General features: G+C 38.1%; 1 protein-coding gene across 1 annotated transcript; it reads left to right on the top strand.

The window, feature by feature from the left end:
• The first annotated feature begins 6,491 nt into the window (after positions 1–6,491).
• Positions 6,492–7,256, top strand: LOC133295499 (secreted RxLR effector protein 161-like). Its single transcript, XM_061494340.1, has one exon. It carries the CDS (start codon positions 6,492–6,494, stop codon positions 7,254–7,256), a length of 765 nt encoding a protein of 254 aa, XP_061350324.1.
• The last annotated feature ends 8,512 nt before the right edge of the window (positions 7,257–15,768 follow it).

Genomic DNA, 15,768 nt, shown 5'->3' with positions numbered 1-15,768 from the left:
GAACAGTAGCTGTGCTGTGAGGACAGTAGGCTATTGGGGGTTTCTGGACCCTAGAGTGATGAAGTTGAACTTCTGTAATTAATGAACTACGTCAGAATCATGTGATTAAGGGCTTGTGGCTTTGTTGGAAGCCTTAAGACGTAAATCGTTAAAGGAGAACGTAGTCTTTATGTTAATGCTTTTGAGCTATGTATGTTGATACACTTGCTGGTCCTAAATCAGATTGTGATCTGCTGTGTGTTGGACTTGAGCTGTGAGGACTCTTGGCATTGGATAGTGAGCTTGCAAGGTAAGCTTTCGTATCCTCGGTTTAGCCATGTTGTGGTTCTACCATGTCCCATGGGGGTGTGGTTATATGTATGTTGTGTTACATGCTTTTGATGTTTTGGAAATGTTATTGAGCTGTTATATGCTAGTGCCTTTATGATATGCATGTGGTATTCCACCTATACGGTAAGCCTGAGTATGTGGTACATACAAGATGGTGAGGCTGTGTGTGAAGTGCAAGCGGTGTTCCTTGTACTACATGTAGGTATAGACGTATTCCTGTATTTCTCTGGCCAGTAGATAGTGATAAACACACATGGCATGAATATCTGCTGCACTGCATAGTTTTGGAACTTATATTGATATAAATGCTTTTAGAACTTATATTGCACATGTAAGTGAGCTTGGGGTGGAAGATCCTTGAGGACCCCTTGTCTTACTGAGATTTCTGGTTTAGAGATCTCACCCCACGTTTGGGGAATGCTTATTTCAGGGTCAGGTAATGTTGAGACCTCAGGCGGCAGGAGGCCGGAGCTGAGTTAGATAATGATGACATTATATGCTGACATGTTGGATGCTGGATATGCTTGCTGTTTTTATGCTTTTGCTTCATGTTATGATTTTGGATTATCTTGTTGAGACGCTGTTGATTTGGTGAGCATGGGGATTGTCCATGCCACGTAGACTTGTTATGTCTTGCTTTTATTAAAGTTGTATTAATGTATCAGGATATTGTCCGGATTACGTGATGTAATGTCGTGACTTAGATACTCACTTTATATGTTATATTGAGGTATTTCAGTAGATGTCTTATTGCAATTTACATTCAGGCGATATTTTATGAAATTGATTAAGTAATCAAGTTGGTAATTGATAATGACGTCATAATTGAAAAGAAAAAGAATATTCCGCATTTTTTTAATTAAGCGTAGCTTAATACGATGTAATGATAACACTACCGGATATATACAGGGTGTTATAGGAGGGGTTTAAATAGTCACCCAACGACTATTTTTTTTTTTACCGTTGGTCTATACTTGCTATATCCCACAATGAGTATGTCCTCGTCTGACACGTGTCCAATGGCAATTTTTTTTTTCGTTGGGACTGTTCTCGCCATGACCCGTAACGAGTTTGTGGTTGATTGCCACATGTCCCACTTTTCGCAGAGCAAACTGACACTTTGACCACCTAACTCGCTATGGCTTGCAGGGAGTTAGTTGGCCTGAAAAAATGTGACATGTGGCCACACCAATATCGCTTTGTGTTGTAGCGAGTTGATGTACGGTAGTTTGGAATTTTTTTTTTTCACATGGTATTTATGTAAATAATTTTTAAAGATGTGGTAGTACGGTCACTAAGGGATAACGGATCAGTAAATATATGGGTCGGGTGGGGTATCGATTGAAAGAATTTGATAAAACTTCTGGGGTTGCATGGTTTGTATAGGCCGTGACTTTATATCTGTTGTTGTAATAAAATTTTCGGTGACAAGATATTATTTTTATTTCAAAGTCGAAGTATAATACCCCAAATGTGACATCCCGCATAATTAGGAACTTCTATAAATTATAATTAAGAGTGGGTATCATACTTGAAATTCGAATTAGATTTATGTGTAGAGTGGGATTAATTTAAGTGGGAAAATTATTTTGTGTTTATCATAAGCGAGCATATGTGAAGATTTTAAAAGATTCATGACACTAGTAAAAAGGGGTAGAATTACAATTAATTATAATATAGGTAGGAATTCTAATTAATACCTATTGGGAACATGAATTAATAATTAATATGTATATATATATATATATAGTGATAAGTGAACCTTACAAGAAATAATAATTATTAGGAAAATATTTAAAGTGCAACATACAATGAAATCCTAGATAATATTTAGTGATTACTTAGTAGATACATGAAATAATAACTATTAGTGGGTTGCATGAGAGAAGTGATTCACTAGAAGGTTAAATTGGGACTGATTAATACATCTAGGGCTACGGCCCAACCTCTCTTAGAGGACTCTAATCAGCCCAAAAGCTTTACCCCTAACCTTTAGTTAATCTCTAAGTGTCAAAATGAAATCTGAATGGGTAATTTCCATTGGTCAAGACGTGACAGGTGGCCATCTACAGCTATCCTTATCCTTCCCTTCCATGCGCGGAGACAAAGCCAGTTGACTGCAGGTCATTGTATTTCTAAACCAAGTCAGTCTTAATCCCTCTCAATTCCCTCCTTAGGCACAAGTTCAGGGAACTACAAAGCTGAAGTTGTAGTCTTTCACTTGGAGTCAAACTCAGTCCCTTCCCCTCTCAAACCGTAAGCCCACAAAGAAGAACATCAAGGAGGAATAGACTTGCATCTTTCCCTCAATTTTCCACAGACTGTGAGCACGTAAAAAGAAGATAAACCACTCCAATACACTTTTCCCTTTTCTGAGTTCGGCTGGGTACCAATAAGCCAAGAGGTGTAGCATCTTCTTTACTCCTCAGTTCATCTTCGCCGTCTCGGTAGGATGAGAATCTTTTCTGCATGCAGAGTACAAATAGAACTCATCTCCCTTTCTCTTCTTTGGTTCGGCCGAACCTGTTGGGTTTTTAAACTTTATTTGAATAAAAGAAAATAGAAAATGAAAGGTTTTTTTGGTGAAGAGGTGTGTCTCTTAGGAATTTGTTAGTGGACATTAATGAGTTTAAAGTTTCTAAGAAGTAGTCATTAATGTGTTTAGATTTCCTAAGTTAGTCATTAGTATTTCTAGTTATTTGCTATTGCTTTTAAATAGTACCATGTAAATCATTTGAATGTAAGGCTTGAATGTTAAAAGATATACCAAGAGGTATATTCAGAGAACTCCTTGTGTGTTTTAAAGTGTTTGAGAGAAACACCTTTAGAGGACCTGCGATTCACAAATTGGCATCAGAGCTTGAGTTATGGAGAGTGTGAGCACTTCCAGTATGTCGTTGCCTCGCCTGACAAAGGCGAATTACGTGAATTGGAATATCCAGATGAAGGCGTTGCTCGGATCCCAGGATGCTTGGGATGTTGTTCAGGACGGTTTTGCTAAAGCTGCAACCACTGCAGGATTTACAGCAGCTCAAACCAAGGCGTTGAAAGAGACGCGTGCGAAGGACAAGTCAGCCTTATACACGCTTTTCCGAGCTGTAGACGAGTCCGGATTTGAGAAGATAGCAGGAGCAACGACGTCTAAGGAAGCATGGGACATCTTGGAAAATGTCTATAAAGGTGCTGACCGAGTAAAGAAGGTCCGACTTCAAACTCTACGTGGCGAGTTGGAAGGCATGAAGATGAAAGATTCAGAGGGTGTATCCGAGTTCATCACCCGCGTTCAAGCCGTGGTGAATCAGTTAAAGCAGAATGGTGAGGAATTATCTGAGACTAGAGTTGTTGAAAAGATTCTCCGGTCGTTGACAGACGACTTCGAAAACGTGGTATGTGCAATTGAGGAGTCGAAGGACTTGGCTACGCTTTCTGTTGAAGAGCTAGCAGGTTCCCTTGAGGCGCATGAGCAGCGCAAGAAGAAGAAAAAGGAGGAGTCGCTGGAGCAAGCACTCCAGACAAAAGCAACCATTAAAGATGAGAAGGCGCTCTATTCTCAAAATGTCCGAGGTAGAGGTCGTGGACGAGCTGGACGTGGAAATGGCCGAGGTGGTCGTGGCCGAGGTCATGAGGTGAGAAATGAAGAAAGAGCTGAGTCGAGTCAGAGAGGAAGAGGACGTGGCCGAGGTGGAAGAGGCCAGTGGTCAAATCAAACAAATGTGGAATGTTACAAGTGTGGCAAGTATGGCCATTACTCAAGAGATTGCTACTCGGACAAGTGTTACAACTGTGGCCGAGTTGGGCATTTCGCTAAGGATTGCCGAGATGAAAGAAGAGTTGACGAGGCTTCAAACCTCACTGTAGAAGGAGATGGAGGAGTTCTTATGCTAGCCCATGGTGAAACCAGTTCAAAGAATGAGACGAAGTGGTATTTGGATACCGGTGCCAGTAATCACATGTGTGGTTACAAACACTTGTTTAAGGAGTTGAAGACGGTGGAAGCCGAACATGTCTCTTTTGGAGACGCGTCCAAAATTGAAGTAAAGGGCCGAGGTACGATCTGTTTCTTGCAAAAGGATGGACGAGTTGGTATAATCTGGGACGTGTATTACGTGCCCGAGCTCAAAAGTAACATATTGAGCATTGGACAGCTGATGGAGAAGGGTTACTCGGTTCTAATGACAGACCGAGTTCTACTGTTGAAAGATAAACAAGGGCGTCTGATAGCCCGAGTTCAGATGGAAAAGAACAGAATGTACAAGCTGAGTCTAAGGAGCATGGAGGTCGGCTGTCTGCAAGCCGGGGTAGAAGATAAGATGGACTTGTGGCATAGACGGTTTGGACACTTTCATTATGGTGGTCTGACCGAGATGATGAAGAAGGACATGGTAGTGGGACTACCGAAGATTAATTCTGAAGGAAGATTTTGCGAGGACTGCGTATTGGGAAAACATGCGAGAAGCCTATTCCAAAGGATGGCGAGATATCGAGCTAGGCAGCCTCTGGAGTTGATACATACCGACCTGTGTGGACCCATTACTCCGGGGTCTTTCAGTGGTAAGAAGTATTTTGTAACCTTTATTGGTGATTTCAGTCGAAAAACTTGGGTGTATTTTTTGAAGGAAAAATCCGAGGTGTTAGAGGCATTCAGGATTTTTAAAACAATGATAGAGAATGGTACTGGAAGATACATCAAGTCGGTCCGCTCAGACCGAGGTGGGGAGTACGTGTCAATAGCTTTCAAGAAGTATTGTGAAGAACATGGGATAAGGCGGTTCCTGACCGCTCCGTACTCGCCCCAGCAGAATGGAGTAGCTGAGAGAAAGAACCGGACTATCCTGGATATGGTCCGATCTATGCTAAAAACGAAGAACATGCCAAAGGAGTTCTGGGGAGAAGCCGTGCAATGTGCCGTGTACGTGCAAAACCGATGTCTGCACTCAAGTGTGAATGATAAAACTCCACAAGAAGCATGGAGTGGTCTAAAGCCATCAGTGGCTCATTTCAAGATTTTTGGTAGTGTTGCGTATGCACACATACCAGATCAATTGAGGACAAAGCTAAAAGATAAAAGTAAGAAGTATGTGTTTGTTGGCTATGATGAGAAGACGAAGGGGTACAAGTTGCTGGACCCCGTCAATAAAAAGGTGTTGGTGAGCCGAGATGTAAAAGTGAATGAGGAAGATGGATGGGACTGGAGTAGTCCATCCGGGGTCAATATGGAACCCGGACTAAAATCAATTGAGGTCGGACAACCTTCGACCCGGATTCCTGAGAATCCGAATGACTCAGATAGTGATGAAGAGCAGAGACAACCGAGATTGAGGAGTCTACAAGATTTGTATGATTCCACCAGTGAAGCACACTTGGTATGTCTGTTGGCAGATTCTGAAGAAGTAAGTTTTGAAGAAGCAATCCGAGATGAGAAATGGCAATCAACCATGGAGGAGGAAATAAAGGCGATAGAAAAGAACAAGACGTGGGAGTTAGCCGAGCTGCCCAGAGGAAGTCGGCCCATTGGTGTGAAATGGGTCTACAAGAAGAAAATGAACACTAAGGGGGAGATCGAAAGATACAAAGCCCGGCTAGTGGCGAAAGGGTATAGGCAGAAGGCCGGCATTGATTATGATGAGGTGTTCGCACTCGTAGCAAGAATGGAGACAATCAGGCTGTTGATCTCTCAAGCAGCCCAATTCGGATGGCCAATCTATCAGATGGATGTGAAGTCGACATTCTTAAATGGAGTACTCGAAGAGGAGGTATATCTGGAACAACCTCCGGGATTCATGAAAGCCGGACAAGAAAGAAAAGTGTTGAGACTGAAGAAAGCTTTGTATGGATTGAAGCAGGCCCCAAGAGCCTGGAACACAAGAATTGACAATTACTTCAAGAAGGATGGACTTGAACAATGTCCATATGAACATGCACTATATGTGAAGAAGAAAGGAGGTAAAATTCTACTTGTTGCTCTATATGTTGATGATCTGATTTTCTTGGGTAATGATGAAGGGATGATTCAAGACTTTAAGAAGAAAATGACGAAGGAGTTCGAGATGACGGATCTCGGTCTGATGAGGTACTTTCTTGGTCTGGAGGTCAGACAAGATAAATCTGGGATCTTCGTCTCTTAGGAAGCCTATGCAAAAGGACTTCTAGAGAAGTTTAAAATGACAGACTGCAACCCGGTTTCAACGCCAATGGAACCCGGGTTGAAACTTTCGAAGTATGATGGAGGAGAGAGAGTTGATCCGAGTTACTACCGGAGTTTAGTTGGAAGTCTGAGGTACTTGACTTGTGCGAGGCCAGATCTGTGTCTGAGTGTTGGGATCATAAGTCGATTTATGGAAGACCCTGGGTACACTCACTGGAAGGCGGCTAAGAGAATTCTGAGATATGTGAAGGAAACAATCTCTCAAGGACTTCATTACTCGAAGACGGACAAATACAAGTTGACGGGTTATTCAGACAGTGATTGGTGCGGAGATGTTGATGATAGAAAGAGCACAGCTGGCTATGTGTTTTTCATGGGAAACACGGCTTTCACGTGGGTGTCAAAGAAGGAACCCATTGTGACCCTGTCTACATGTGAAGCTGAGTATGTTGCGGCATCTTGGTGTGTTTGCCATGCAATATGGCTAAGGAATTTACTAAGCAAGCTGGAGCAAGGGCAAGTCGGCGCAACCGAAATCCGAGTTGACAACAAGTCTGCAATCGAGTTAGCAAAGAACCCGGTCAATCATGAGAGGAGTAAGCATATTGATGTCAGGTTTCATTTCATCCGAGATCAAGTCAAAGAAGGAAAAGTGGAGCTCACTCATGTTGCAAGCCGAGATCAAGTTGGAGATATTTTTACAAAGCCCCTGCCGACGTTGTTGTTTGAAAATTGCAAGAAGAAGATGAGAATGAAGGATGGTAGAGATATTAAAGTTTAAGGAGGAGTTTTGTTGGGTTTTTAAACTTTATTTGAATAAAAGAAAATATAAAATGAAAGGTTTTTTTGGTGAAGAGGTGTGTCTCTTAGGAATTTGTTAGTGGACATTAATGAGTTTAAAGTTTCTAAGAAGTAGTCATTAATGTGTTTAGATTTCCTAAGTTAGTCATTAGTATTTCTAGTTATTTGCTATTGCTTTTAAATAGTACCATGTAAATCATTTGAATGTAAGGCTTGAATGTTAAAAGATATACCAAGAGATATATTCAGAGAACTCCTTGTGTGTTTTAAAGTGTTTGAGAGAAACACCTTTAGAGGACCTGTGATTCACAGAACCTTAACCAACAAGGAGATGAGGTGTTCCTTCTATTCCCCTATCTCATTGTTCATCTTCCTCTGTTCGGCTGGGTGAAGGTTTCTGTTTGCATGCAGCCTGGAACCAACACTTATTTCCACTCTTCCTTGCCTAACCAGCCGAAGACACATACCCAAGGAGTCACAAGCTCAATTTCTTGAAGTGGTGTAGTGGGAGGCTGCTGCTTGAATTGTAGCGCTAACCTTGCTGTAGTCTTGGAGGTAAGGTTGAGTTTCAAGCGTTCCTTCTCTTCCCTGTTTGTTCAGTCTTGCATGTTTTAATTGTATGTGTACAGCCTTGAACTTGATGTTGTAAGTCGAAATTGATGTTAGGTAACTCGGAAACCTAAGCTCTTAATATAGTTAAAAACCGGTTCTTGGGTCTTGAAAACTGATAAAACATTGCAGATGCTAAAATATAGGTACAGCTTGTGTAAGACCTTGTCCCTGCCATTATACGCCCTATAGGGAATGCTATGGAAATAAACAAATCTTATGCACTTGAATTCTGGTCAAAAACCGATGTAGTATAACTATTGGTAAGATGGAAATGATCTGAAAACTATAGAATTAACATGAAACAATTTCTGATCTATTATCCTTATATATATAGTACGCATAATTATCAAAGAATATACTAAAATTCTATTTTGGGATATAATAACTTGAATTGGATAATGGCTTGTTGGAAATTCTATCTTAGAAATGATAACGTGAATTGGTTTGTGAACTCTTGGAAAATTTCAAGTGTTAGCAAATAGTGAATTAGATTAAGGAATTTTATCTTGATTGTATTGATAATTTTGTAGACAGCATGTAAAGGTCCAAAAAGCACCCTTGAGCTTGAGAGAAAAGGGTCATGCTAATAAATAAACTTTATGCACCTAGTTACTAGCCTAAACCAAACCTGCATGTGTAGGTTCCCTTGGAAGTTTGTCACTTGTTAACGAACGTTAGGATAAAATGTAGGCAGAAAAATAATAAGCTATTGGAAGCATTAAATCCGGTTGACACCAAACTGTGTATGTACAATAGCGTGTGTAAACAGCTTGAATTATGCCCCTTTAATGACCCCTAAACCGTATAGGCAATGGATGTACATAATAAATTAGTAGCCTCTAGGAGATGGTCATAAAACCAGGGTACATGCATAAGGAATTTAAAGTTACGATACTAATTGACAATGGGAGAAAAATTAAAGCAATCCAGTAGGAATTTTATGAAGAAAGTCTTGTAAAACGTTGTGTTATAACCGAATCTGTCTTGGTTGGGAACTAGAAATTCACGCTGTTTAACGTTGGTAAAGCTTAAATTAAAGTTAGAATATTTTTTGGGGAAAATAGCCTTGGTGGCCGAATGGGTGCATGAACCCTTAAGCTTGGAGACTCATTGGTAATTTGTAAGGAAAAGCTTAGAACTTATTCTGATTGAATTACGCTTGTATATACCTATAGGTGTGCAACTTTGTGAGACTTTGGATCAGTTAGCTGCTGCCTGGTAAATTAATGGTGACGTGTGAGGTATATGTTAGGTGGTATTACCTTATGTGACTATTAACTAGTGTATGAATTGTGAATTGTTGCTCACATGTGCCTTATGATTATTCTGCCATAATTGATGAATTATTCTGCCTATGGAAATGTTATGATTATGGAAATTCTGTTATGAAAGAAAGTATGGCTTGGCAGTATGATATCCCATATACATGGAATATATGTTATGACAATGATGATATAAGCATGTACCTTGCATCATACCGCATTTGTTTTCTGTTTTGGTGTGTGACCGCATTTCATGGCATCTATACAATAGATTCATGTAGGCTTTGAAATGTAGAATAGTTATATACAGGATCATGTGTATGAGCACGCACCATATAGGCATCCCTTGATATCAGGGTACTGGGACAGTTGGCGTCAGTCCGCATAGGCCACAATGGAATTCCCCAAATGATGGTGTCGTGCATGGAATTTCCACTGTGTATGCACGCGCACGACGGTGCTATGAGCGTGAAGAAGGCTGTTATATACGCAATATGATATATGATGAAAAGGAACTATGATGAAAATGATTTAATGTTTGTAGCGACTGTTTATAATTTTGTGCCTAGTTTAATACTGTTGCATTATTGGTTTTGTTGCCACACTATTGGGATTTTTCCCACTCCTTTGGGGCTGCTATTTTTTCAAAATGGCAGGAGGACAGAAGAGCATTTGAAGACATGTTTAATTGGATATTTACTGTTATTTGCTGCTGTGTGAACTATTGTTGTTGCTGATGTTAGATGGATGACTGTATTCAATTGAGTAGCTTGGATTACAGTTGGATTATGATTTTGTTTCTGTTTTTAAGACCTTTATGATCAGTTGGTAACATTGGAAAAATTCTGAAATGTGTGCGAAAGTAATCTCTGAACATTTTATTATATGCTGATTTTTAAACGGATTTGCGAGCACTTTGCGAGTTGTCGTTCTGGGGCTACGGACCTCCGATTGAGGTATATTTTATATGGATGCGAAGCCCCAGCTGTGTACTTTCAGATTATGTAACCCTTACAATGAAATTTTGAAAACTAGAATTATTATAAATTTTACCAGTCATGAGGTGTTTGGAAAATACACTGAATTTTTGAGGAACTTGCGAGTTCTGTTTCGTGGGGCTAGAGACCTCCGATTCGCGTATAATTTATATGTATGCGAAGCCTCAGATGTCTAGTTTCTATATTACAAAGAATATTTTTGTGGATCGTGGAACTTGATTTTATACGAATATTTCAAGACAGCAACGTATGTCAGAAAAATAATATTTTCAGCAAGTTAAGAAATTTTGAAAGTGCACTCTGATTTTTGTAAGTAACCCGATTTCAATTTTAAGTTTTAATTAGCAACATCAAAATGATTTTTCAGTTGTTAAAATGACGTCAAAAACTCTAATTTCGCTTAGCAAACAACTCTCTTGGATGCATACAAGGGAAGGTGTTACACCAAACTTACTTAGGAGTGCCACATTTACGAATAATTATTTAGCTTTTTTGTCTGTATCGGATTGTATTGTGGTAATTAAGTGGTGGAGCGAGGGTGCTATAGTAGAATCGCCTTATCCTTCAAATTAATGGGTGATCTCTCACCCAAACTTACACAAGCCTTTCTAAGAAAAAATTTCAAACACAACAACTCATTAATTTTCACTAAATAATGATATTTGCACAAAAAAAATTGTAAGTCAGTCTTAAACTAATTTTTTATAGGGTAAATTACATGAAAGCACCTTATAGTCAAATGCTCTTTCAAAAAGTCACCCTTTACTTCCAATTCAATCAATTAACCCCCTTATACTGTTGGAGGTTATGAGTTTGAGAGAGAAGAGTTTAGAGGTGCTTGAAGTATTACACCAAGAGACATCAAAGTTTGGAATGCTCAACAGTGTTACCTCCAGCTTAGGAAATCCTAGATATAATGCAAGTTATTGGGCTCCAGCCAATATGGACCCAAATAACCACGCTTTCACCTATGGGGCTTATATGTGAACAAACTATTGGATTATATTATTAATATACCCAACAAACTCCTGATATGTTCACCATATAGTACAATCCAATAGAGTGATCAATGTAATGTTCAAACAAATATGAATCATTCATATCCAGTCCAAGATAACTAACTCGGATCAATCAAAGAGTTTTAACGATAAAATATTAAACTCAATCGTCATTTTTAATCTAAATAAATAAATTATCATTATCATGAATCTGTTCTGAGACCAACATACCAAAGTAAATAGTTAGAGTTTTAGATTCAATCTAAACTCATCCAAATCCCAACATCCAAAATAAGTCTCAAAATCAGTTCATAATCAACAATGTTCATAAATTAAAGATAGCAAAATGTAAGTCTCAAATAAATAGACTCCATCAAAATGGGCAATAGCGGGTGAACTGTCAAGTCTCCACATACTCTAAATGATATATTCATTCATCAAGGAGGTGATCTTAGTCAAGATCCCTCTCATTAAGCTCTCCTCCATCTCTACCATCCTTTGTAGAATATCAAATATGAATTTCATATTATTATGAATTCAATCAGTTGAGTAATATATTAAAGATGTCTAGTTCTACTAAAAGAACTTAGCATCATATCATCAGGCAAAGAAGAACATATATTAATGTCAGAAAGCATTGTAATATCATGTTCATAAGCATCAAGCCAGTTTCGTAAATTATGAACAAGGCCTAAACAGTTTGTTTTGCAAAGAGCAATCAACTTAAGTTTATTTGTAAGAGAATAACCATTGTCTAGTTTCAATGAACAAGACCAATAGTCAAGTCACTTACAATAACATGGTCATGTGATGTCAAGTTTCAATTAAGAACAAGACCCACAGGCGTCTTATGCAAACTACTATTTCAATGTTTCAATTTGGAATGTCACAATTATTGATTCCTCAAAGTCAAATAATCTAGCATCAAGTTTGGAATGAGATCATTTAACCAAAAGGATGGTCCAACCAGGTTGGATTGTATCATCAAGTTTGGAATGACACAAGTTTCTCAGGTAGAACCTTTGAATCAGGCTCAAGTTATCAAGTTTGGAATGAGATAACTTACCCTTTTCAAATTAATCAGCAACTATGAACATCGATGAAAGATATAAACATCGCTTATCATTTTGGCCAACAAAAGAAAGATTCGATAATTCAAAACACACAATTAAAAGGTAAGTAAATGGTAATTAAGACCTATCTATATAGTCTTTGACCTCATTTCCCCCACTATTTTGAATAATCGATCTTTAGGCATATCTTTTGTCAGAGAATTAGCCAAGTTATCCTTTGATCTCACATCGATCAATGTGATAATTCCTTATTTTCTCAGATAATTCTACAATGCATGTCTCAATCTTATATGTCTTCTCTTTGAATTAAAGAGAGCATTTTTAACAACTTGGACTGCTGCTTGATTATCACAAAATAGGCTTAAAGAATTAATCTTTAGCCGAGTCAAAGGAATATCCATAATCAGATTCTTTATTCACTTTGCCTCTTCGCCGGCTAAGGCTAAAGCAAAAAGTTCTGATTCCATAGACGACATTGCAATACAAGTCTATCTTTTGGATTTCCAAGCAATAGTAGCTCCACCCAAAGTGAATACATATCCACTGGTGAACTTACTATTTCTGATTTCTGAACACCATGACGTATCAGAATATTAATCCACAATTGAAGGATAACTAGAGTAGTGTAGAGCATAATCTTTATTACCTTTAAGATATCACATCAGCTTATCGAGGGCATCCTAATGCTCTTTACTAGGATTACTAGTGAAATGACTCAGCATGCCGACTGTAAAGGCTATGTCAGGTCTAGTGCAACTTGCAGCATAAATGAGACTACCAATCAGTTTTGAATACTTTAACTGATCCACACTGGTCCCTTCATGAGGACTCAGTCTTTTAATATAATCATATGGTGTCTCACTCAGTTTGCACTCACTGTATCCCCAGGTAGAAAGTAGCTGCTCAATATAATGAGTCTGGCTAAGGGAGATAACTTGCCTATCAAAGCTTACTTTCATACCAAGAATGGTATTAGCAATACCAAGATCTTTCATGTCAAATTCTTTAACTAAATTAGCTTTCATGTCACTCACTACAGAATGATCAAAACCAAGATTTAACATGTCATCCACTAGTTGTCTTTACATCCATTTCATGCACTACATAGTGTTCAATAGATGTCAAAGCAAGAAGAGTTCTTATAGTTGATAATTAACACACAGGTGAGTCGACACCAAAATAGTCTACTTCACTATGCTGTCTATAGCCTTTAGCTACTAAATGTGCTTTGTATCTGGCTATTGATCCATCACTATTCAGTTTCTTCTTCAGTATGAACTTACAACCTATAGCCTTAGCCCCTTTCGACAAATTGACTAGTTGTCAAGTATGATTATGAAACAGAAAGCTCATTTCATCATCTATGGCTTCCGCCCACAGTAGAGATTCCCTATATCTCATTGCTTCCTGATAGGATAATGGATCATCCTCTAGATGGTAAGTGACAAAGTCCTCGCCAAAGTCTTTGGGAACTCTCTCTCTCGTAGATAATCTAACTGGAACTGATTCAACAGCTAGTTGTGTAGGGTAAGTGTCAGAAGAGCTTGCTTTAGATTCTATAGAAGATTCTAAAATCATATATGTAGATCTAGAAACACTCAAGCCATGATCTTTGATAAACTTATTCTCAAAGAATTATGCATCTCTGGATTCTATCACCGCAGTTGTAGATAGATCCAAAAACCTATTTGCAGCATTGTCTTCTGCACTTTCTAGATATACGCAAGTAATAGGTCTAGGTCCCACCTTAGGTCTCTTAGGATCTTGTATTCTTACATAAGCAATACATCCCAAGTCTTAAGAGTATCATATCTACAAGATCGCTTATGCCATATCTCACAAGGAGTCATATACAACTTAGAGTGTGGCAACCTGTTCAGGATGTGATTGATAGTTAGAACTGCTTCTCCCTAATAAGAGGAAGGCATGCCAGCTGTAAGTAACATAGAGTTTAAAATTTCAGTTAATATCTTATTCTTGCGCTCAGCAACACCATTTGATTGGGGTGAGTAAGGAGCAGTGGTTTCAAGTATTATGCCCTCTGAAGCGTAAAAATTCCTTGAACCCTGTCATTGTGTACTCTCCTCCTCTATCACTCCTAAACCTCTTAATTTTCAAGTTGAGTTGATTTTCTACTATTGACTTAAAAATCTAGAACCTTTCAAAAACTTCATCTTTCGATTTCAACAAATAAACATGACAATATCTAGAAAAATCGTCTATGAATTTTATTAAGCACTTCTGACCACCTCTAGTAATATAATTTCTAAAGTCACAAAGGTCAAAATGTATCAGATCAAGAAGTTGTGTGCTTTTAGAAACTGACTTAAAAGGTTTTCTAGTGATCTTAGTTTGTGCACATACTTCACATTTGTCAAATCGAATAGAAGCATTTAATAGAGTATCAAGAGTTTTAGCTAGATGTTGTATTTTCTTGTAGTTCACATGTCCAAGTCTATTATATAACAACTTTGGATCATTCAAAGTTGAACTCACATGGTTTATGCTCATAGTATCTAAACTCAATCTATACATACCATAATCATGAATGCACAACCAAAATAACAAGAGTTAACGAATAAAGTTACTCTACCATTCATAGTTGAGAAAGGCATACAAGTTTTATCAAGCAAAGATATAAATTTTCTTTTAAGTAAAAGTACTACTTTAACTTGTTTTAGAGTTAGTAATTTACTTGAAGAAAGCACTAAATTTGCAGTTCCAACACGAGTCACATCTGTCTCATCACCGCTGCAATTTTCCACTGTGTCTTTCATTTCTATGACCTTAGTGAGTAAATTCCTATCATTTGTAGTATGACAGGTAGCACCACTCTCCAACCACCACTCAGAAGAGACACTGGCCTTTTCATTCTTCATCATTCCAATGAAAACTTCAGGCTCAGTTCATTAGTTAACATATTAGCCTCATTTTGTGGTGTGTTATTCTTTAACTTATTTGGTAGCTTACACTCTGTTGCCCAGTGATCCCACTTTCCACAGTTATGGCACTTGTCATTCTTCTTCTTTTGAAGATAGTCTTTTTGACCTCTAACTATGAAAAAGATTCACTTTTTGGTGACTTGGACTTTTTATGAGATTTATTGGAACGTGAAACTAAGTAGGCAATTAACTTTTATTGTTCTATTTGTTCCAAACTCTTCCTAGAATAGTTTTGATCCTAAATATAAATAAACCTCTTTAATTTATCCAGTTCTCTTTGTTCTTTCAGTCTTGAAAGAACTCCATTCAGCAGGTAGCTTACTCAATGCAAGATGGACAAAAATATTATCAGACATATCAAATTTATCATATTTTAGCTTGTTCCTTGTGTTCTCAAGTTTAATTAACTGATTTCGTATTAAATTTGAATTCAAAGAACTTCTCTGCTATAAGAGTTTTGGAGAGCCCCTCTTGTTTTGGAACTAAGCATTCAAGTGATTTCATATCTTTTTCATCGTCTTATATTCACTACAAGTCATAGCTAGATGAATATTTAGAGAATTTAACAAGTAATCCTTACAAAAATATTCATCTTTGTTCCATTGAT

This window comes from Gastrolobium bilobum, unplaced genomic scaffold (assembly GCF_033153095.1).
Source record: "Gastrolobium bilobum isolate Gb01-03AN ecotype WA unplaced genomic scaffold, APGP_CSIRO_Gbil_v1 utg286, whole genome shotgun sequence".
Taxonomy (NCBI): domain Eukaryota; kingdom Viridiplantae; phylum Streptophyta; class Magnoliopsida; order Fabales; family Fabaceae; genus Gastrolobium; species Gastrolobium bilobum.
The sequence above is the reverse complement of the archived record's forward strand: the minus strand, read 5'-3'. Positions and strand labels throughout refer to the sequence as shown.